Source organism: Cynocephalus volans, chromosome 7 (assembly GCF_027409185.1).
Source record: "Cynocephalus volans isolate mCynVol1 chromosome 7, mCynVol1.pri, whole genome shotgun sequence".
NCBI lineage: Eukaryota > Metazoa > Chordata > Mammalia > Dermoptera > Cynocephalidae > Cynocephalus > Cynocephalus volans.
The window spans coordinates 66,984,485-67,009,516 of NC_084466.1; the positions used below are offsets into that span (position 1 = coordinate 66,984,485).

Genomic DNA, 25,032 nt, shown 5'->3' on the forward strand with positions numbered 1-25,032 from the left:
ACAAAGACCGAACATATATTTCTTATTATATATCACAATCTGATATTTTTGGTGTTGTGATATTCTATGTTCCATGTATTATGTGTGTGTGTACACACAAATACATATAGAGTGTGTGTATCACCATGGGGTCTGTTTACTTTTTTTAGAGGACTATTTCTTTTAGTATTTAGCAAAGTTTTTGTATATTTTGTTCTTGTGGTTAACTCTATAGTAATATCTTCATATAATATTCTTCATTCCCCCATGCCTTTCAAGATATTACTAGGTTCCTACTATAAGCAATAACAAAATTAACTAGTAACTTCCTCTTCTCTTCCTTCTCTCCCACCATTTAGTTTTGATCAATGGTATTACTTTTATTAGTGTTTTATATTGTTCATTAGACCCTTGAACAACACAAAGGTTAGGGGCACCAACCCCCTGTATGGTCAAAATCCTTGTAAAAGTTTTGACTCACCGAAAACTTTACTAATAGCCTACTGTTGACCAGAAGCCTTACCGATAACATAAAGTTAACACACATTTTATATGTCCTAAGTATTATATGCTATATCCTTAACAATAAAGTAAGCTAGAGAAATGATGTTATTAAGAAAATCATAAAGATGAGTAAATCCCCAGAAACCACTTTTTACTGCTATACACAACTTGCAGGAGAGATGAACTAACTGCTTATGTGGAAAAGATTCACATCATACAACATTTTAAGGCCATACTCATAACCTTGCAACAAGAGGTGGCTATGAAATTACTAAAGTAGTACAGCATGTACTACAGTAAATTTTATGCAGTTATGATTTAATACTACATCACTTCTTGGCCTTTTGGCTAAGATCAAGGGTAGTATCTGTTCTTATCAGTTTAATACTACACCTTTAAATTTGTTTACATTTCTTGATTGCAAATGGCACCACGTATTAATGGATTTTGGATGTGACCAGCGCCATTGTGCACACAGTAAGCACAACATAGCCACCAGCCTTGTCTTCCACTCCAGCACCAAACCCCTACCCCCTTCCCTTTACAAGAAGCCTCCTGACTTAAACAGAAACTCTTTTGCTTCCGTAAGGGCACAATTCTCCACCCTGGTTGCACAGCTTCCACATTAGCATAATGCCCTTCCTTGATTATATCAGCCAGCCCTTGACACCCTATATAAGCTCTACCACCCCCACACCTGGTGCTGTCCCCCATTTTGAGGACTGTCCTGAGCTGCCTGTCACTTTGAGCACAGTCTAGCAGATTCTTTTCCTTTAATAAAGCTTGAACGGTACCCAGTGTCTCGGCTCACTTTCTTTAATTATGGTGCTGAAACCCGGGAAGGGTCTTGGCCAGACCGTTGGACGATCCCCACTCTTGGGTTAACTGGCTCCCAGCTGCCCTTCCTGGACCTGCAGAACCGGGTATACTCGGGACTCTCTCCTTTCGCCATTTCAGACCAACACATCCAACATTGGCCTCAATCCAGGGTGAGTCAGTGGGTCAGTCCTCTCTCGTCTTGGGTTCCCCCAACTCTCTCTCTCTCTCATTCTCGAAGCCCACGTGCCTGGCAGAGGGAACTTTTCTCGTGTCCCCCAGCTACTGGAGGATGCTCCTCTAGCCAGTCGGTGGCTGTTCTCTCTCGAAAAGAAGATGGACAGCAAAGAGGATGCTCTTTGTTGCTGTGCTTCTTCTACCAGGGCTGACTGCCCTTTCTCACCCTCTAAATGGGATCCTCACAATCCAAAACTAGATGTCTTATTTTCTACTGTACTCCGTGCTCTACACCTCTGGGCTGTCTCCTGGACAACCTCTCAGCCTCCAGGGAGACACTAATACTCGAATGCCTCGTTACAACAGATCCCAGTGGCCACAAGATTGCACTCTTGAAATGGCAAGACGTAGAGATTCTTCATTCAGGCCTTCTCCTATCTCTGAATGCATTCTTCTTTCTGTCAAAACTGTCCTATGGGGCTGAACCTGTGGCTCACTCAGGAGAGTGCAGCGCTGGGAGTGCCGAGGCCGCAGGTTCGGATCCTATATAAGGATGACCGGTGCACTCACTGGCTGGGCGTGGTGTGGACGACACCAAGCCAAGGGTTACGATCCCCTTACCGGTCACACACACACAAAAAAACTGTCCTACGTCTCAAATTCTCCTAGCTCATGCCCGACTTCCCCTTCTGGACTCAGATTAATCTTTTGATCCGTCAGACTACTCTGCTACCCGTACAGGCCACCTCAACTACCTCCTTATGCTCCAGATCATTCACCAGCCCCTCCACCTTTTCCCTCTCTTCCCCACACCTGGTCTCAAGATGCTCGTCCTCAGCCACCCAATTCCTCTCTTTCTTCCCCTTGCTCAGGTAACAACCCCACCTCAGCTCCAGCTCCTTTATATTCCCTCCATGAAGGGGCTGGGATGGAAGGAATTATCCAGGTACATATCCCCTTTTCTCTTTCCAATCTCTCCCAAATTGAAAAATGACTGGGATCTTTCCAGTCCAACGAGGATACATATCTTAAGGAATTCAGATATTTCACCCAGTCTTATGATCTCACCTGGCATGATATTTTTATGATCCTCACTACTACTTTGTCCCCCAAGGACAGGGAACAGATCTGGATGGCAGCCCAGAAACAGGAAGATGAGGCACATGCCCAGAATAACAGGAGGCCTGTGGGGGCCGCAGGCGTCCCTCACACGGACCCAAAATGGGACTACCAGGCTGGCCACGGGGATTGGGATCTACGGGATAACACAACTACTTCATGGCCTCCAAAAGCCTACTCACAAGTCAGTCAATTATGACAAGCTTAGAGAAATCACACAAAGATCCATTGAAAGTCCCAGCAAATTCGTAACCTGCTTCTCTGAGGCCTTACATAAATACACACGTATAGATCTAAACACCCTAGCAGGCATGGCTCTACTACATTCTCATTTCATTACCCTATCAGCCCCTGACATTCGAAAAAAACTAAAAACACTTGAGGATGGTCCAAATACAACCCAACAAGACCTCCTCAATGCTGTTTTCAAGGCTTTTAAAAATAGAAGGAGGAGAAAAAAGAGACCAGGCCATATACCAACTCCTGGCTAATGCCATCCGAGGCTCACATACTCCAAAGCCAGCTGCCTCAAGGGGCAAATCACCCAGGAATCACTTCAAGTGCGGTAAACCGGGCCACTTGCCACGGGTCTGTCATAACCCCAGGCCCCCTCCTGGCCCTGTCCTCACTGCAAACACCCCGGTCACTGGGTGGATTGACTGCTCTACTCGCCAGAGAGGGGGTGGCCCAGTCCCCAACCCACAGCCTTAGGCCACCCCTACCGGAGTTTCTGGGCTTTGCCCAGGAGGACAACTGATGATGCCCAGGGCCCGAGGCCCACAGAGATCACCAGGCATGAGCCCAGGGTACCTTGCCTCATGGCAGTTAAGCCAATCTCTTTTGTCATCGATAAAGGGGCCATTTACTCTACCCTTCCTGAATATGCAGGACCAATAACCCCATCCTTGGATTAGAATACTGCCCATGGATCACCCAAACCCTTTCCTGCAGCCTACATCACACCCAATTCACACACAAATTCTTAATAATGCCTCAATGCCCAACCCCCTTACTGAGATGGGACATTCTTTACAAATTCAAAGCTATTCTTTGCTATTCAAAGCTATTCTTACACTAAACTTTAACTCCAGCTACAATACTCCTGTTACAGGCCGCACCCAGACCTGGCCCCTGGGGTTCCATCTTCCCCTCCCCCTCAGACAACGTTAATCCCAAATATGGGACACTTCTTCTCCCTCCACTGCTACGCACCATTCCCCTATCCTTGTTAAATTGTGGAACCCCTCTTTGTTCCCTGATGTCCCACAATACCCCATCGCTAACAAACACCTAATAGGCTCAAAACCTATCATATACAAACTCCTTTCTTCTCATCTCTTGCGGCCTACCCACTCACCTTTTAATACACCCACCTGTCTGATTATAAAGCCTAATGGCTCATACTGTTTAGTACAAGACTGATCCTGACACACCTCGTTCCCAACAATCACCTGTACAGTACTGCCCCAGGGGTTTCAGGATAGCCCCCGCTTCTTCGGCCAGGCCTTGGATCAAGACTTATCTGGACTTCCCTCAACCTCTAGCACTTTAATACAATATGTGGATGACCTCCTCCTTTGTAGCCCCTCCTACGATGATTCACAGGCCCACAGTGTTGCTCTTCTTACTTTCCTGCTGACCTCCAGGGGATATCGAGTATCCCCAGCAAGGCCCAAATTTCTTCTCCTTCAGTCACGTACTTGGGAGTCCACCTCACCCCCACACCAGAGAAATAATGGTGGACTGCAAGAGTCTAATTTCTGAACTCCCTACTCCTACCACAAAGGGTGAAATCCTTTCTTTCTTGGGGCTTGCAGGGTATCTTCACCTATGGATTCCTAACTTTGGCATGCTAGGAAAGCCACTTTATGAGGCAGCCAACGGGGATCCAGCCATTCCTTTGGATCCCACAAAGCCCATTCATTCTCCCTTCCAGTGATTAAAAGCCAATCTCCTCACAGCCCCATCTCTATCTCTCCCAAACCTATCTCATCCTTTTATCCTATACATCACCAAAACGCAAGGATTGGCAGTTGGGGTTTTGGGACAAAACGCAGGAGATATTTTCTCCCTGGTTACATACCTCTCTAAACAACTAGACACCACAGCTTGAGGATGGGCCCCTGTTAACGGGCGTTGGCAGCAGCCACCCTTTTAACACAACAAAGTTCTAAACTAACTTTTGGACAATAAACAGTCAAGAAGACCTCCTCAGCCATGAGGCCAAGTCAATTCTCTCCCCTTCCCACCTACAACTTATTCACCTTACTTTCATTGAGAAAGTCCAGTTTTCCTTCAAACTTGCCCTCCCCTTAAATTCAGCCACTCTCATCCCAAAATACTCATGACCCTTAGAACATAATTGCATGGAGGCTTTAGACCTCTTTCTACATCTCCCCGCATCCCATTACACGGTTCACAGATGGGAGCACCACCTACACCCCTCCCCCCCATGGCAGGTTATGCCATATTAAATCTAACACAAACTATTGAGGCTGCACAGTTCCCAAACGAGGTTGGGGTTATACACTGCATAGGACACCAAACCTCCAACAACTCCATGGCCCAGGGAAACAAACTGGTGGATCAAACTGCAAAACAGGCTGCTCAATCACCAGGCCCCCACTCTTCATCTCCCACTCAGGTCCTTCTCATGGCCTCTACGCCCTTACCCCAATACACACCCCAAGAAATACAACACCTCCATCAGTTGGGAGCACAAAGAAAGGACAACTGGTATACTCTCTCTGGTTGCTATGTCCTCCCTACCACACAAGCTGAGCAAATTCTTTCAGATTTCCATAATTCGGTTCATATAGGCTATGGACCCCTACTACGCCTTCTCCAACCCATATATTACTCTCCCCACATGGCCAAGTTACTAAAACAAATCACTCAAAATTGTCCTTTGTGTACTCGTTGCTCCAATCAAGCTGGCCTCCAAGTTCGGTCCTTTCCCACCCACCAGGCCAGAGGATACACTCCTAGCCAGGATTGGCAAATTGACTTTACGCACATGCCTCCCCACAAAAGGACACGCTATCTTCTAAACTTAGTAGATACCTTTTCAGGTTGGATTGAGGCTTTTCCCTGCACTTCAGAGGATGCTACAGCAGTAACACATGCTCTTACCTCAGAAATCATCCTTCATTTTGGCCTACCTACCAGTCACTCACTTGCATGTGAGCTGCTCCCCCGCAAGCCCACAGGCTGCAGCCCCTTTGAGCTTCTGTATGGCAGATCCTTCACCCTCACATCTCTCTCTTTCAGCTCAGCGCCTTTAGGCCAGTATCTCCCTACTCTTTCACTCATTAGGGATCTTCTTAGGGAGTAGGCCAACCTTCTAGTACCTCATCCTCTCCCCACCACGCTCTCAGACTTTAAACTGAGCCCGGGACAGCAAGTGTGTATTAAGACCTGAATCCCAAAGCCCCTCTCACCAGGTTGGGAAGGGCCTTATACAGTACTTCTTACCACCCCAATGGCAGTAAAAGTACTAGGAAAGGCCCCTTGTTATCACTTATCCTTGGTAAAATGAGCACCTGAGAATCTGTTAACACCAAGCCAGAGGGGTCCCTCTACTGAACTCCCAACCCAACATCTCTTCACACTTCGTCCATTTTAGGACCCACAAAACTAAAAATCTCCAGGACCTCCGCTCTTCCCACAATCCCTGAAAAAGGATTATCTTTCCCCCAGTGATTATCCTCTCACTCTCGCAGGCCCACTTCATGTCCTTTGCACAAGAGCTACTATTACACTATCTGTTCTAGTACTTGCTACAGGATTGGCCAGTGCTGTCCCAAAGAAGTGCAACATTATAGGAAGATTTCTCCTGGCACTCCTTTACTTATCAGTAGGATGCTTAACAATTTCATTGTGGCAATGTGCCCTTTAAATTCTTTTGGTTCCCTAACTCTTCGCATCCTCCCCACGTGTTTCCTCCTATCTCAATGCTCCACCTTACCTGGAACATGGAGGTTCCAGGTCTGCAGGGACAACACAGTCCTCAATGAATCAGACTGGTCCCCAGGCAACTTATCTGTCTCCCACTTCATGAGAAACTTTCTGTGGTCACCCCCCTCCCTGTCGATGCAGCCCACAATGTTTCCACAAACGTCTCTTTGCTTTCCTCTAAACTCACCTCAGTGGGGACTGTCAGTGTTGTGCAGGGCCTGCCCACACTCTGCCTTAATAACACCACCAAATGCTACCACTCACGTACCCCCTCCTCATCCATGCCCTACAACTGGAATATATTTCCTTTGTAAAACTATGTTATCCTGTTGCCTGCCCCCAACACAATTTCTTGTAATTTCTTGCATATACTTCTTTGGCTCCTCCTGGACATCCCCGTCCAGACAGATGGAGGGATGGAGATGGGACTTGGACTAACTTTGGCCCCCTCCCTCAGTAAGTGTCCCCTGCTTCCACAGGGCACTAATTGTACCTTTTATTTTTATTTATTTATTATTTTTTTTTAAAGATGACCGGTAAGGGGATCTTAGCCCTTGGCTTGGTATTGTCAGCACCACGCTCACCCAATGAGCTAACTGGCCATCCCTATATAGGATCAGAACCCGTGGCCTTGGTGTTATCAGCACCGCACTCTCCCGAGTGAGCCAAGGGCCAGCCCTAGTACTTTTTTTTTTTTTTTTTTTTTTTTTGTCATTTTTGTGACCGGCCGCACTGCACTCAGCCAGTGAGCGCACTGGCCATCCTTATATAGGCTCCGAACCCGCGGCAGGGGCAGTGCTGCGCTCCCAGCACCCGCACTCTCCCGAGTGCGCCACGGAGCCCTAGTACCTTTTAAATTGGGGCAGGAATCCTTCCTTCAACTCGGACTGGCATAGCGGGCCTTGCTACTGCCTCTCAATTCTATCAAAACCTCTCAGAACTAAGTATAGATAACATGTCCTCTCTCCAGCAACAGGTCACCTCACTCTGGACAGTTGATTTACAGAACCGTCGGGCCCTTTAATTCCTTATAGCTGAGAAGGGAGGCATCTGCCTCTTCTTGGAGGAGGAAAGCTATTACATAAATGGATCCAGGTTGATCCAAAAGAACTTAAACCATTTCACTGAACCCTTGGATACCCTCTTATGCCCCTACTAGGACCCCTAACTCTGCCTCATCCTATTTTTTGGTCCCTGCCTCCTTTGGTGTTTCTCTAATTTCCTGCAGGAACGAATGCAGGCTTTCATCAACCAAAAGGTCACTGAATTGTTCCTGCGAGGAGGGTATCAGTCCCTCAGAATCAGTGACTCTTCCCTGGAGGAATACAGCCTCCCCAAACGAAACCAATACCCTGCCACCTAATTGTTTTACTCGCCAACATAAATCTTTTATTTTTCTTCCATATCTTCGCCCATGTCCAGCAGGAAGCAGCTTCAGAAGAACAAGACCTTTGCCCCTTCTCCCTATACTTAAAAGGCAGGAATTATGGATTTTGGATGTGACCAGCACCACTGTGCACATAATAAGTGTAAAATAGCCGCTGGCCTTATTTTCCACTCCAGCACTAAACCCCTCCCCCCTCCCTTTACGAGAAGCCTCCTGAAAAAACAGAAACCCTTCTGCCAGGGTACAATTCTCCACCCTGGTTGCATAGTTTCCACATTAGCATAATGCCCCTCTCCTTGATGGTATCAGTCAGCCCTCTGTGCACTATATGCTCTCCTACCCCCATACCTGGTCCTGTCCCCCATTTTGAGGGCAGCCCTGGGCTGCCTGTCACTTTGAGCACAGCCTGGCAGATTATTTTCCTTTAATAAAGCCTGAACAGTACCCGGCATCTCAGCTCACTCTCTTTCACATATATTTTATGCATTCATGACACACTTCCTAATTTTTTTGCTATTTCTAAGATATGCCATTCTTCTGCAAGTTTTTAACAACTGTCACAAATCTCCAAGAAGTTTTCCAATATATTTATTTTTAAAAATCCATGTATAAGCAGATGCATGCAGTTCAAACTCATGTTGTACATGTTTAAGCTTCCAGCAGTCAGCTTCAAGCACTACCTTTTGGCTCCTAGCTATGCCTAACAGACAAACAACCTTATTCTACATTCACTTTCCCTTTCTCCCATTTTTTGTTGGATTATATTATTTCTACATTGTCAGACTATATAACATTTACAAATTATTCTATCACCATTATACCCATCTTTTAATCTTGGTAATACACACAAAATATATTCAATGCTCACCACCTGAGCCTATGTTGAAGATTTTCCAATCATTTCTTGGTTTTCTGAAACTTGTTCTCTTAATACATCCTTCAGGAAGAAATCATGGGGAGAATATCCCTTGAATTATTTCATGTTTATAAATATCTATCAATGCCCTGAATTCTTTTAAGGCAGTTTAGTGAGATACGAATCATTTTATTTCCTTATTTTTAAAACATGTTGCTTTGTTTTATCTGGCATAAAATGTTGCTGCCAAAAAATCTGATCCAATCTGATTTTCTTTCCAAGGGCCTTGGTCTTTTTTTTCCATGGATTCATTAAGGTTTTTTCCTTTATTTTCAAAATCCAACAATTTCACAAGACTCCATCTCAGTGTTAACTGTTCTGGGTTGATTACCCCAGATTCACGGTAAACCTTTAATGTTAAGTGTTCTTGAAATGTAATTCTAATAGTTGCTCCAGTCCACTGCTTTAGTTTACTTTTTTTTTTATTGTGGTAAAATAAACATAATATTTACCTTAATCACTTTTAAATATATAATCCAGTGGCATTAAGTATATTCACGGGTTATATACCCATCACCACTATGCTTTGGTTTTTACATTTGGGCAACTCCCATTATATATATTCTGGCCCTCTTTGCCCGTCTTGTCACCTCTTGACTCCTTTTTAAAAATGTTTGATTTTCCTCACTTTTCTCCTTTCTATTCTCTATTTCTCTTATTGTGTTTTCTGTTATATATATCTACTCTTGTGTTTTAATTTAATCATCATTTTAGAACATCTCCTTTTTCCTAATCTTTCCTGAGTTCTGTCAGCTCTCAGTTCACATCCTTCTGTGGTCTAGCCATCTCTCCTTTTATTTCTGATTTATGTGGCTCTTTCAAAGATTTCATCTTTAGGGCCAGCCCGTGGCTCACTCAGGAGTGTGTGGTGCTGATAACAACAAGGCCACGGGTTTGGATCCTATATAGGGATGGCTGGTTAGCTCACTGGCTGAGCGTGGTGCTGACAACACCAAGTCAAGGGTTAAGATCCCCTTACCGGTCATCTTTAAAAAAAAAAAAAAAAATTTCTCTTAGCTCATTCTAAAATATTTACGTAATTTTTATCTGCTTTATGGCCACATTTTTTTCTGGTGTTTTCATAATATGATGAATGTTTGATGGCTTATAAAACTATTCTCCTACCATTGGATATTTGTTATTTCTAATTTTCACAAGTATAAAATTACACTGTGATCATAAAGCTTTGATTCCATCTCCATTTGCTTAGGAGTTTCCTTGAAAAGGTCAAAGAGCATACATATTTTTGTCTCAACATACTCTGACAAATTGCTTTCTAGAAGTTATACAAATTTATATTCCTATAAGTGATTAAGAATTTTTATCTCACTGTAGTCTAGTCAACAGTATATTATCTTACAGGTTTAAAAATAATAATTTCACTGTTTTAATATTTCTTTAATTACTAGTTAATTTTTTTTTCATATAAGCCATTTGTGGTTGCTCTTTTGTGGTCATGAGTTCATGTCCTTTGCTCACTTCCTATCAGGATACTGATGTTTTTATTTCTTGACTTGTGAGAGATGAACACACTCCCCAAAGGCATAGATCACACTTTACATGCAAAGCCTAATAGGCCTAGCTTGGATTTCCTCACCCAATTCTTTATTCTATTTAAAATATAATTTAAATGAGCATTTACCCCATATAAACCACATACAAAACATTTCACTAGACTCAGGAAGAAGTCCTGCCTTCCAAGGAGTTATTTTGTTTCTCACCAAAATAATATATTCTCACAAGACCATGAGAAACAAAACAAAATATGTAAAATTAAGAATTTGAGATTGTGTTTGAATGAAACCTGTTTAAACTTCAGGTAGAAGGTGGTAGAGCTAGGCATCAATTACTTTCAACAGAATGTAATTTTTGGCAGTGGGAAACACTTTGACAGAGAGAAATGGAAAGTACAAAGTGGTCATTAGAATGCACAAATAACAAGTAACAATATAGGCCACAAGCTACCTTACTTACTCCCTTCCCAATATAACTATCAGGAACCTGATAATAACCATCAAATGTTCATGAAATCATCACAGAAGTGATAAAATTGTTCAACTTTTTTTTTCTTTTACAATGTAAAAATAAGTTTTTAAAAATTAAGTTGTGGGCTGGCTGGCTGAGTTAGTTGGTGAGAGCACAGCTTTGTAACACCAAGATCAAGGGTTCAGATCCCTTTACTGGCCAGACAAAAATAAAAATAAAAACAAAAACTAAGGTGGGGAATAAAATCCTACTCCCATTCTCACTTACAAATATTGTGCGCCTACCACAATACATTTTACCCTTCAACATAAGCATGCAGTATGTAATGGCAGAATGTGAAGCAGCCATCTTGGTCCATAAGATGGAGCTGCCTGAGGATGGCAGAGCAACAAGATAGAACATGGGCCCCTGACAACTGTGTGTTGCAAGGCCACCTGATCAGCTCATACTTTTACAAAGGAAAGAAATAAACTTTTTTTTTTTAAGGCCACAATTATTTTTTAGTTTCTCCATCACAGTAACCAAACCCATACTTTAATATAAATTTCAGGCTGAGGAGGGTGGACTTTGTAAATACAATGGCATATACCATAGACCTCCGGTGGATGCCTGAAACCGCAATAGTACTGAATTCTGTATATACTATGTTTTTTCCTATACATCCATACTTGTGATAAAGCTTAATTTATAAATTAGATACAGTAAGAGATTAACAACAATAAAAGTAGAATAATTGTAACAATATACTGTAATAAAAGTAATGTGAATGTGGCCTCTCCGTCTCTCTTAAAATATATTAATATTTTCAGACCTCAGTTGACTGCAGGTAACTGAAACCACAGGAACGCAAAGCTGAGGACAAGAAGGGACTACTGTAAAATGTTTTTGAGGGAAAAAAAGAGCAGTTAAATTAGAGCAGTGGCAGTGAGAGTAAAAACATGAAGAAAGCCATTTTGGAGACTGACACTATAGATCACCCAGTTGGGCAAAGGAAAGAGGTAAGAATTTAAAAATTTAAATCTGAGCCACCTATTACATTCATCAAGATAGGAAACATAAAAAAGAAGAGTTGTATAAAACTGAGTAGCTCAAAGTGTACAAAAGTCCATGAGAAATGTGTGTTAAGGGCTCAAGAGACCAGAATTTATCAGAGATTTAGGGCTCATTTACATAAAATACTGGTTTAAGCAGCAGAAACAAATGAGATTAGAAAGGAAGTCACAGGGGGTTTACCTAGAAAAGTATCCCTCCTCCATCCTTATTTAAAAAAAAAGCTAAATATATAATACTTTAAATGTTTTCTCCTTTAACAGTAACAATCTGGATGTTCCATTTTTATCTAACACTCATTGTCAGTGGTTAATGGAAATTCTCATGATTCAGACATTCAAATAGTTTCACTGATTAGCTGAACATTACAAACTGCAGTGGTCATTTTGATCTTTAGACAGTTTTAAATTATTTTTTATTTTCAGTCACATTGTTTTATTTATCCCCATATGGACTACACTGGTTAAAGACCAGAAATGTGATGAAATGCACTAAATTAATGAGGAAAATTTTCTGCAAATTCACCTCAAAATGTTCCCCAAGTGATATTTTATATTATTAAAGTTATTATAAAGTACATAATGCATTTCTAATACTTCAAAAGTAATTTTTAAAAGAAGAAAAGATTATATGTTAATTTGGTTTTTCAGTTACCGAAGCATAAAAACCTATCATATTTTAAATGTGCTTTTTTAGGGAAACGCTTATAATCACCCTAAAATCTTCAATCATAAAATCGCTTAGATTTTTAAAATAGCAAATGCAAAAATTCCAAAAAAATCCTGAGAACAGCTTTAATTGGTTTTTTGTGGAGAATTATAAAGGCAGATTTTAATCTACATTCTGCACAAAACAGTACATTTATTTAAAAGGTGTTATCAAATTTGTTCTTTTATAATTAAACAGGGTGCATCACTTATGATAAGGGGAAAAATCTAAATTTGTATGTGAGATTTCATTAGAAAATAATCTCGAACATACCAATTTAAGTGAAAATCATTTTTGCTTAGTCACTTAAAGTAGTTCATTGAAAAATGACACCTAAAAAAATTTCTAAAATTTTTCAGGAAATTATAGATTATGAAATCTAAAGGACTGTACTCTTCATAGAAAAACCTGAAGATAATTTATTATTTAAAACTTACTAATCTATTTAAATTTACAGATATCTGTGCAATATGGTAAATTTTGCAGTATTTTGACTTAATCCCGTTAAGAAAGAAACTGGCAAAGCAATAAATTTTCTTCAGCAAAAGAGATACAAAGAGGGCCGGCCTGTGGCTCATTTAGGAGAGTGTGGTGCTGATAACACCAGGGTCACAGGTTCGGATCCCTATATAGGGATGGCCAGTTAGCTCACTTGGGAGAGCGTGGTGCTGACAACACCAAGTCAAGGGTTAAGATCCCCTTACGGGTCATCTTTAAAAAAAAAAAAAAAAGAAGAGATACAAAGCACTGTTAAATTTGGTATTCATCTACTGAGATCTTATGTGCTTTCAAGAAAACAATGGCAAACAGAGCATTATTGCTTGAGGGCTCATCTTAATTATCTAAATTTCTCTATAGGAAGACCTTGTAAAAGTATTATGAACCTATCCTTAATATTATTTGTATGTATAAACTGGAAGTAACAAATATATTTAGTCCAAACCAAAAGTCAAGTTTTCCAGAAAGCACATTAAAAGATTCTTAGTTGGGCTAAAAAAAAAATATTCATACCTCTCAGTTATCACATTCTTTTACTTATTCACTCAACGATTATGTTGTCTAAGATATGCCAGGCATTTTTATAGGTTAATGAAACACTAAAGTATTAGCAAGCATTTACTGAGTTCCTACTAAGAAATTGGTGTTTCTAATGCATCCATCTCCTACATGATAAGACAGATTGTATTAACACATCAACTCACACTAAATTATTGATGTTGCATTCTTGCAACTTAAGACTTTACAGAGCTCACAAACAAAAAAGTAAATTAAAAACAAAATTAATTTTAAATTCATCACTATTATTTTACTGTTTGTTTTTGTTTTTCAGTATTCCTATCACGAAGTGTCTATATCACGTACTGATAGCTCGGCTGGGTCATCAGTTAACCTTGAATAACTGAAAACTAAACTCAAGAGAGTAAGATAAGTATCTCTGCTTTCTTCTGAGTGTCAAAACTGCTAGAGTTGGAGCTGGCCGGTTACTCAGTTGGTTACAGCTCAGCCTTGTAACACCAAGGTCAAGGTTCAGTTCCCCTTAACGGCCAGCCGCCAAAAATAAAAAAATTAAAACCTGCCAGAGTTAGTCACAAAATACTAGCCTTTCATTGCCTTGGTCTTCAGATCCGAAAAAAATTTCTACTGAAATGAAAGACGACGCGTGATTTCTATTGATAAAAAATTACATATATAAGAAGGAAAACGGGCAATTCCTGTCTCTTTCCTCCCACTCCTAAAGAGATCAGACGTTTAGGTGGTTTCCCTTACAGAAGCCTCTCCTGCCCCATGACGAAGCAAGCAAACACGTCATGGCAGACCAGTGAATTATAAATCTTCAACACATCAAAAGCAGTAAGATCAAGATTTGACAAAATTCTTCACTTTCCCCGTTTCTACAAAGACCATCACTTTCTAGCTTTTAAAAACAGACCGCTGCAGGAATGCTGGCTGCACGCTAAGAAATAAAACTACCCAGGGCCGGCCCGTGGCTCACTCGGGAGAGTGCGACGCTAGTAGCGCCGAGGCCGCGGGTTCGGATCCTATATAGGGATGGCCGGTGCGCTCACTGATTGAGCGTGGTGTGGACCACACCGTGCCGAGGGTTGCGATTCCCTTACCGGTCAAAAAATAAAAAATATAAATAAATAAATAAAACTACCCAAACGCAGAACTCACTAATACCAAAGGATGGCCTTGGTCAAAGGGTAACACTCGAGAAGAGCAAACAGTTTAGCCGCCGCTCCCTCGCAAATTGCAGAAAACGAAGTGGTGAGGCATCTCCCTCTCTGCCCTTCCATTACCAGCTTTCTTCCTTTCTGGTCAGGTAGTCCACCACCCAGCCTCTTTCGTCAATAAAGGGGATTGATAGAATCTTTTCTAGACAAAGATAACTAAAAAAGCTCCCCGGAACCAAGGAATCAATGTTAAGGCATCAAAGCCCTCACCAAGTCCCCACAACGACCAACAAACTAAGACCTGGGATCCCCTTTCCCTGAGGAGGAATGACGCTCAGGACCAAGAAACCTATCCTCTCAGGCAACTGAAAAGGCTGTAGGTCTCCTCCCTCAGGCCCCTCCTCTCCCCTACTGTTCCCCCAGGCCCCCTCTACAACGACGAACTGCTTTATAAGCTTTCCACCCGCAAGAAGCCCAGTCCCAGCCACACACAAGATGGCAGCCATACACCTACCGTAGGAAACAGCTGCGCCACCACTCCAGCTATGCTGGCCTCTCGACTGCGGGTAACCCCATTGGTCCAGCCAGGGAACGCGAGACAAGCCGAGAGCTCTGGCGGCCAATCGGGAGGCGGCGCGCTCGGACGCCACCACGGTGCCGGCGGTGCGCGCGCCGACCTCTGAGGCGGGGACCCAAGGGGAGTGCGACCAATGGACTTCGGGCCAGGCGGTGGGGGATGTTGGCATCCGACTCCTCCCATCTAGTTAATCGCGTTAGGAAAGAGAGGTTGCAATCTCCTCACTCCCCGGCTGAGGCGAGGCGGGGCAGTTGTCTCTGAGTTGAGGGATGGTAAATGGTGAAGTACTTCCCGGCCAGAGGGCACCTGTGGCCGTGGGGTCTCTGTGACGGGGAGCCGAAGAGCCCTACCCGCGGGGGAACCCAGCCTCGACAACGGAGCGGGCGGAGCGCAGCCCTCAGGTCTGGTGGGCGGCGTGGAACGCAGTGGAGCCAGTGTAGGCGAGGCACGGCGGTGGCTAGCCCCCCCGACAGGACCTGGATACGCCACAGAGCCCTCGGCCGCGTGAGCAGGGGCTGCACTCCAGCCCTTGCAGCCTCTCCGCTCCTTGCACCCACGTGCACTCCCGGGCTGGAGAAGGGGGCACGGAATTCTCAACCCCCATTTCAGTCTGTCTCCCGGTGCACGCCTTAATGAGAGGCTTTTTCTAAGATCTGGGAGTCTGAGGCTGTAAAAGGGGCTGCATTATAAATGGACTGCAATATAATACCCAGAAGCAGAATTTGAAGGTTTAACCACTGACCCATTTCACAGGTAAGACGACACAAGCCCTAAATAAGTGAAATCATTTATCCAAGATCACGGAGTTCAGATTAGATCCTAAGAGCTCTTGACTCTCATCAACCACAATCCAATAAGTAATTACCCCGTAAGTAATTAAATAAAATAAGGAAAGGCAGGTAGTTAACTGTGCTCTTCGGCATGTGGAATCCTATGAGGCCAAGGAGAGGTAACCTTAAGGCGGTAGAAGAGTAATCGAAACTTTTGGATTCTGAAACCAGGCTGCCCAGTTCCTTACTTTTTTGTCTACCACTTACAATGTGACACGCCTTAGCTTCCTCATAGAAAAGCTGACATGCTAGTTTATCCCACAAACTTAAAGTATTTAGAAGCGTGCCTGACACGTGGTTTATACTCAGTAAATGTTCATTAGTATCATAATTAAAACAGGAGTCGAGATACCTTAGGCCCTATTTTTTAAAACGAAAAGGAGTCATGCATACATGGAAGCGAAGCTAAATGTCTTAATTACTTTGCTGTCAAAATGAAAAAGTGCGAAAAGGGAAAAGTAAACACGTTTTAAAATCCCAGTTACCCTCAGAAATATTAACACCGGTTGTCTCTGGATGATGAGATTGTGAGTGATTTATATTTTCTTTATGCTTTACTGTACAGTATTTTGCAAATTGTCTTCAGTAAACATGTTTTACTTTTGTAAGTTCAGTTATTTTCAAATTTTAGGAAGGTGTGAACAACACTGGTAAGAGCTTTTTAAAAATAAAGCTATTACTGAGTGTGCTTAGGTAGAATTATAAGCTGATAGAATCTTTCTGGAAGGCAACTTGGCAATATGCCTGTTAAAAGGCTTTAAAACAGACAACTCCTTTTTGAAAATTGTATACGAGGGTACTTCAAAAAGTTCGTGGAAAAGTGGAATTAAAGACAGTACAAATACAAATCTTCTCAGAAACGGTTTGAAGTCCCCTCAACTTTTAAAATTAAGTGCACTTTTACATTCTCCTTTTACAAAATTAGAACCTTACTGATAAAGAGCACAATCCAGAATCCTTGTTTGCCTCCTCATGTTGGTGCAGAGCCTTCAAGTCCTTTTTTATACTTATACTTACATATTGTCTATAGTTGCACATGTGCATATGTACTTTTTTTTTTTTTTTTAAAGATGACCGGTAAGGGGATCTTAACCCTTGACTTGGTGTTGTCAGCACCACGCTCACCCAATGAGCAACGGGCCATCCATATGTGGGATCCGAACCCGTGGCCTTGGTGTTATCAGCACCACACTCTCCTGAGTGAGCCACAGGCCGGCCCGCATATGTACTTTTAAAAATAGCAATAGTATACTATATCATTCTGTAACTTTATTTCTTTACTTGGCAATGTTTTTGCCTGTATGCATGTTATTTATAGCTCATTGTGTTATTTATGGATATCTTTTACCTGCTGCATAATGTTCCAGTGTATAACTGAATTGTTCTGTTAATGTAAAATATTTCTCTTTGTCTCTCATCGATTTTCATATTAAATTCTGTTTTTGTTTGATATGTGCTATATATAGAACATTTTTTTTTTTGCCATTCTCTTGATGGACATTAGGTTGTTTCCCATTTTTCACCTTACAAACAATGCTGCAAGGAAAATCTTTGTGTTTTCTTGTGCTGTTGTGCTATTTCTCAAGGATATATACCTAAAAGTGGAATTGCTTGGTTTTAAGTTATGAACATTTTAAATTTTAATAGGTCATGCCAAATTTGTCTCCAAAGTACCTCTACTAATTTACACATCCCATGCCTAGTCTATGAGAATTCGGTTTCCCTATAGTCTAGACCAACACATGATATCTTAATTTTTGCTCATCTTATGGCTGAAGATGATACTAACTTTTTAATTTAATTTTTATTCTCTGATTTAAGCTTGGGGTGTCTATATGTTTGTTAACCTATTATTTATATACATTTCTAAAATTTCTGTTAAGAAAACTACCTATTTTTCTTTTGGGTCATCATTTTCTTAATGACTTAAGGAGTTCTTTATGTGTCCTGGATGCTATATATCCTGTATAATTTTTAAAATCTCTTCAGTTTGTATGGTTAATTATGTCCCCTTTTTGTTATTGATGTTTTTTCTCGACTCCTTGCTTGGCTTTTGACTTTACTTTTTGTTAGTTTTTATTTATTTGTTCTAGTCATAGATTTTTCTCTTCTTTCAATCTTTAGGCCTCTTTTTATCTTACATTTCATTTCTTTAAGAATTCCAGCACAATATGGAGTCAGAGCAGTGATGGCAAGTATCCTCAATCCTGTTCCTGACTAATGAAAATGTTTCTAATGTTTTTTCATTGAGTATGAGGTTTGCTGCCAGGTTTGGGCAGATATTCTTTATCAGATTAAGGAAGGTCTCTTTTATTCCTAGTTTGCTAAGGCCCCTCCAGAATAGTTATTAATATTTATTGAATTGCTTCGTTTTGTTTTTCTGCATCTGAGATGATAATTTTCCTCCATTCGTCTGTTAATAGAGGAATTCACATTGATAAACTTTTCATGTTAAACTTTGAGTATTCCTGGGATAAATCCTACTTTGGTAGTAAACTCTTACTGTACTGCTGGATTCCTTTATTTAGTATTTTTTTTCATCCATTCCCAGAAGTGATTTTGACCTTGAGTTTTTTTCTTGCTTGTCGAGGTTTTCCTAATCTCATAAAAAGGTGATTAGCTTTCTGTATTTTTCCTGCTCTGTAAGTTTGTATATGATAAAAATTATTCATTCCATGAAAGTTTTGTACAGGTCATCTATAAAACTTTAAGGACCCTGGTATACTGGGAGTGAGGGGTGAGGATGTGTGGCATGCACCTCTGGTAAGATCTTTATTGTTTTTATTTCTTTGTATAATTATTCATAACATTCCTTTGGAATTTGAGAATTCCTTTTGGTCTAGTACACAGTCAATTTTTATAAATTTCATGCCTGTTTCTCCCCTCCCTGCCAAAAGTATTTTCTATTGGGTTCAGAGTTCTATACCTTTGTTAGATCAAGCATGTTAATTTATCTGTCATTTAAATCCTTTATAACCACATTTTTTGGCCTACTTTGTCAGTTTCTGAGAAAGGTTTGTTACTTTCCCACCAAAATTTTGGATTTGTGTATTTTCCTTGTATTTGTTTAAGTTTTGCTTTGCATATTTCAAGATGATATTATTTGTTCATAAAAGTTTATGAATATTAAATCTTCATGGTAAGTTCTGCTGGTATAAAATATTTTTCTTTGTCTTTACTGGTTTTCATATAATGCTGCTTCTTGTATTTGCTGGTGGGTCTTTTTTCACATCCCTTCATTTCCAACCTTTCTGTGACATTTTATGTGATTTAGGTGGGTCTCTTATTTAAAAATATAGCTAGGTTTGCTTGTAATCCAGTCTGAAAGTCTGTCCTTTATTTATTTATTTATTTATTTTGGTGACTGTTTTGTACAGGGATCCAAACTCTTGACCTTGGTTTTATCAACACTGCACTCTAACCACCTGAGCTAACCTGTCAGCCCGAGAGTGTGTCCTTTAGTTGGTGGGATTAACAAATTCACCTTTATTGTGATTAATGTATTTGGCCTTATTCTGTCATTTACCATGTTTCTCTTTGTATCTTTTATATCTTATTTTCCTCTTTCTCTTTTTAATTGAGTTTAGGCCCAAGTTTTCACTGTTCTGTTTGTTTCAGTAGATTACCTTTTCATTTTCAACACAGTTCCTAAATTTATATCTTCCTGACAAAGTCTAAATTTAATCAGTGTTGATATCCTCCCTATGAAGAATTTAGCATGCTCCTACTTTTCTCTGATCTTTAATCCCCCCTTCAAAAAACTAACATAATCTCTCATGGTGATATTTTATAGCATTTTTGTTTCATTTGTTATTTAAATTCTTTTTAATCTGTATTTATGTAGCATTGATGTGTTTTACTCATTTACTTGCTTATTGTTCCTTCTTGTACCTCAGTACTTCTAGTTTCATTTTTCTTCATGAAATACTTCCTTCTTTCAGAGAGTCTCTGAGTGGCTTTTTAATATGTGTTAAAACCTCTTTTTTTCACCCTCAATATTGAAAGTTAGCTTGGCTGGATATAGAATTCTGGATTCATACTTATTTTCTTTTAACATTTTGCATCTGGCATTTCTGGTGAGAAGTCTCATTACTAGTTTGATACGCTTCCCTTTTAAATAACCTAGATTTCTTGGAAGCTCTGAAGACTGTATTTTTTATTCTCTGCAGTTTATCACAGTATGTCTAGTGGTGTGTATTAAGAATTTTATCTGCTTGGCACCCAGTGGACTCAGTGGGCTTGGCTTATGTGTTTCCCACTTTTGAGAAATTCTTGATCGTTGTTACCTCATCTCCATTCTCTCCATTTATCCTTCCTATTGTTTCTTTGCTCTGTGTTCTTGGTGAATTATTCAACTTAGTTTTCTAGGTTACAAACTCACTTTGTGTAAGTTTGTTCTATTATTGTCGTCTATTGAGTTTATTTCAACAACTTTTATGTCCAAGGTATCTAATTATTTTTCAAAATTATATGTTATGGGCCGGCCCGTGGCTCACTCGGGAGAGTGCGGTGCTGATAACACCAAGGCCCCGGGTTCGGATCCCATATACGGATGGCCGGTTCGCTCACTGGCTGAGCGTGGTGCTGACAACACCAAGTCAAGGGTTAGGATCCCCTTACCGGTCATCTTTTAAAAAAAAAAAAAAAAAAAAAAAAAAAAATTATATGTTATTTCTTTCCTTATATTTTCTTCCTTTCTTTCCTTCCTTATATTTTCCTTCTTTCCTTCCATATTCATCCTTATATGGATGAGGTTTCCTTCTTTAGCTCTTTGAGGATATTAAATACAATAACATTTGTTTTAAAGTTATTTTCTGGATGCTCTGTTAATTCTCCTCTTGAATACAAGTCCATCAATTTGGTGGGCTTCTTAAGTCTCTTTCATGGTGTAGCCTTCTTCACATGGTTGAGGACTCTCAGTTGTGCATTTACCTCCTGTGAGAGGATTCCTGCCCATCCTTCTGCTGTTGTGATTATGGTTGGCTTTATCTATGTAGCTTCCCATCTGTTACCTTTCCCCAGAGAGGCCTCACAGACTTGGTCCATAGAGAGTTCTGTTTTTTTGTTTGTTTGTTTTCAGCATGACTATATAGATTTTTAAAAAGTCTTCTAGCATTTCTGTGGGTTTGGTGTGGAAGTGGCAGAAGATTTTACCAAATGTTGAATAACATCTTGATAATGAAAATTGTTGATCTGTTTTTGACCTATTAGTTCCACCTCTAGGTGTATGTCCTAACGGAATAATCGGAAATATGCATAAAGTATATTTATTCCAACGTTATTTATTATATACTGAAAAATAATAACAATCTAAAAAAATAAAAACAATCGAAATGTCCAACACAGAGGCTTATTCATACTATTTACTAATAATTTATTAAAAATTAATCATTAAAATCTTTAATATACTTTAATGTATGGATTATTGACCAAAGTACATTATACAGCCACTTAGTTGAATTATAAAAAAAAGTTAATGATGGGGAAAGTGCAGGATATGTTATTAATGAAAGATTATAAAATATTATATGCACTATAAAATCCAAAGTAAGAAAAATAGGGATAGTCTAATTGTTAACTAACAATGTAATGTAAATGTAAATTAACAAATATGTTAAATATGAGTGTAAGGATTATAGCTGATTCTTGTCTGCAATATTCCAAGAAATCTGATATTTTACACATTTTTCCAGTTAATGTGTATTATTTTTGTTATGGGTCATGACATTTTAAAAGACAGAGCTATTGTTACAACAGTATCTTTTTACCTTTTATATTTTGTCCTTTACAAATATGCACTATTCTTTATTTTCTTTACAGAATGTTTCATGCAGTTGTGGAACAAAAGATGGAGTTGGTTTTTATTTTTAAAGATACTGTCAGTGATCTGATACAACTACAAATATTCACTTGGTGAAGATGCATGGACTTGTCTTTTGGTTGGACTATTGGTCATTTCTGATATTTTCTTCAGCCACAGTTTCTATATGAAAATTCAAGTATCAAAGAATATTGGGTTTAGAAGGGTATAATGATGTATTTTGTCTGAGGACTGCAACTTTCATAGAGACCACAATTGGATTACAATTATATTCTCCAATCAAAGTGATTCATATCATTTAGTCCTTCTATAAACCTAATTTTGAAGAGTTTTATATTTATAAACAACAACAAAAGATGGGAGAAAAAAATGGTAGGTTGAAGCACACATTGTTAAACTTTATATTTAATAGTATATAGACAACTTAAGCTGAATTGTGGAATTTTTCTAGGTTTTTCATTGCAAGTGACTCTTCTGAATTAGAGGGAATTAAGGAATTATTTTCATGTAGCCAATTTTGGCTGTCTTGATAATTCTGAATCAGTAGTCCTAACTTAGTACTTTAATGTGGTTTTTAAAATAGACTTTATTTTTTAGGAAACTTTCACATTAACAGAAAAATTGAGAGGATAGTACAGAGAGTTCTGTATACCTAACACCCAGATTTGCCTATGATTAACATCTTACATATGGGTGGTACATTTGTCACAAATTTTCTTTTTCTTTTTGGCAGTTGGCCAGTAAGAGGATCCAAACCATTGACCTCAGTGTTGTACTCTAACCCTGAGCTAACCGGCCAGCAAACATTTGTTACAATTAATGAACCAATATTGACACGCTACTAGTAACTAAAGTCCATAGTTTATTTAGATTTCCTTAATTTTCACCTGATGTCTTTTTTCATTCCAAGGTCCCATCCAGGATATAGTACATTTCTTTGTCATGTCTCCTTAGGTTACCCTTGGCTGTGGAATTGTCTCAGACTTTTCTCGGTTTTGATATTTTGGGATTTGTATCCAAGTATTTTGTAAAATGCCCCAGAATTGGAGTTATTGTCTGATGTTTTTTTCATGATTAGACTGGGTTTATGGGTTTTAGGGAGATAAGATCACAGAGTTAAAATGCCATTTTCATATCAAGGGTACATGCTATCACCATGATTTCTCATTGTTGATACCGAGCTTAATCATCTGGCTGATGTTAGTAGGTAGTTTTATCAGTTTTCTCCACCGTAAAGTTTTCTTTTTTTTTTTTCCCCTCCCATTTCCTACTGTTTTTAGAAGTAAATTACTACATGTAGCCCACACATTAAAGATTGGGGATTTATGATCCCCCTCCTTGACAGCAGAATATCTACACAAATTATTTGGAATTTTTCTGCAAGGGAGATTTCTCTCTTCTTCCCCATTTATTTATTCAATTATTTATATCAATATGGACTCATAGATACTTATTTTATACTTTGGATTATAATCAGTTTGTACTTTATTTTATTGCCTGAATTGCCCCAGATTTGGCCATTGGGAGCTCTTTCAGTTGGCTTCAGTGTCCTTTTTACACACCCTCATCAGCGTAGGTGTTTGTTATTTGTTTCTGATTTATAGCACTAGAAGAGTCTCCAGGCTCATCTGGTGTATTTCTTGCCCCAGCCCTAGAATCAGTCATTTCTTGAATGAGGTCTGGTTCCTTTTATGGGAGAGAATGGTATTAGAAACCAAGGTCTGGGTGATAGGCTTGTTGTTACTGGGGTGTCCTTGCTTATAGTCCCTCTCAGGTGACAGAGCAAGGAAACATGTGTATTCTGACATGTACATATATACATATCTATAAGTATTTCTATATGTAATCATCTGTATCTATATTAAGCTAAATATGAATTTATGCTGATGTTTTCAACTCTAATTCATTACCACATGGATCATTCTAATCTCCTGTCCTTCCTTATCTGTGAACTCCCACTCCAGTAGTGAGAAACTTGATTGCCAACACCCATCATCCGTTTGCTTAATTGTTCAATTCCTGTATGTATGTATATGTGTATGTATATCACAATTGTAAACCCATTCCCAGGTGGGAAAATAATTTATCCATTAGAATACAGTACATATGTGCAGTTCCTTTTGTTTATAATCTTACAGACTCACTCATTTCCAGAGTTACTTCAGTCAGCACCTTTTCAATCCAGCCCTTTAGTGAGGTTGTTTATACATTTGTTATAGAATTAGATTCTCTTCACAGTCTGCATTCTATACTGGGGTCTTTGACTTTCTAAATGATTTTTGAAATTTGCATACATTAAGGTTCACTCTTTGTTCTTTAAATCTCTGTGTGTGTTGACAAATGCATGACGTCGTGAATCTACTGTTGGAGTATCATACAGAATAGTTCCACTGCCCTTTAACCTACTTGTAATATATGTGTTATTAAACAGATTATAGTACTGATTTACTCATCTAGGTCAATGGTTCTCAATCATTTTTTGATCTCAGGACTACTTTATAGAGTATATAAAACCCCAAAGACCTTTTGTTTATGAGGGTTATATCTGTTCATACTTACTGTATTCAGAATTGAAACAGAAGTTTCAAAAGTATTAATTGGCTCATTTTTAAGAAAATAAATTCAAAGTATTAGAAATGTTAAAAGTAACTATTTTCTAAAGCAGAAATATTAGTGAGAAGGATAACATTATTTTACATTGTTACACATATCTTGATATCTGGCTAAATAGAAGAGAGATTCTCATATCTGCTTCTGCATTCAGTCTGCTGTGATATGTTGCTTTGGTTGAACTGTATAAAGGCAGTGAAGCTTCACACAGACAAGAAGTTCGAAGAGGGAAAAGTATTTTAGTAGCTCTTCATATACTATAATTGTGGATATTTTTTTTGTTAGGACTCCAAAATTCAAGTAGGCACTCTTTAAAGGTTAATTGAGTGTGGAATCTGAACTCCAATCAATGAGTGTTTTTAATATTCTGTTACATTAAAATCCATTGGTCTGTCTTGCACTTTGAGTGGGACAAGACATT

General features: G+C 39.5%; 2 protein-coding genes and 1 pseudogene across 6 annotated transcripts in view; 2 read left to right on the forward strand and 1 right to left on the reverse strand.

The window, feature by feature from the left end:
- CAB39L (calcium binding protein 39 like) overlaps positions 1 to 15,339 on the reverse strand; it is a 172,668-nt gene extending 157,329 nt beyond the window's left edge. For all 3 annotated transcript variants that reach the window (XM_063102478.1, XM_063102477.1, XM_063102476.1), the window contains exon 1: positions 15,288 to 15,339. The gene's annotated coding sequence lies outside the window, so the exon portion shown is untranslated. The remainder of the gene's footprint in view (positions 1 to 15,287) is intronic.
- On the forward strand, positions 812 to 922 carry LOC134382893 (U2 spliceosomal RNA; annotated as a pseudogene).
- Positions 15,340 to 15,592: 253 nt separating the features above from the next.
- Positions 15,593 to 25,032, forward strand: part of SETDB2 (SET domain bifurcated histone lysine methyltransferase 2) — an 86,603-nt gene continuing 77,163 nt past the window's right edge. For 2 of the 3 annotated variants that reach the window (XM_063103512.1, XM_063103508.1), the window contains exons 1-2: positions 15,593 to 16,103; positions 22,001 to 22,373. In XM_063103512.1, the coding sequence (XP_062959582.1) occupies positions 22,358 to 22,373 (16 nt within the window). In that variant the 5' untranslated portion in view covers positions 15,593 to 16,103; positions 22,001 to 22,357. The remainder of the gene's footprint in view (positions 16,104 to 22,000; positions 22,374 to 25,032) is intronic. The other variant, XM_063103509.1, reaches the window with a different exon arrangement.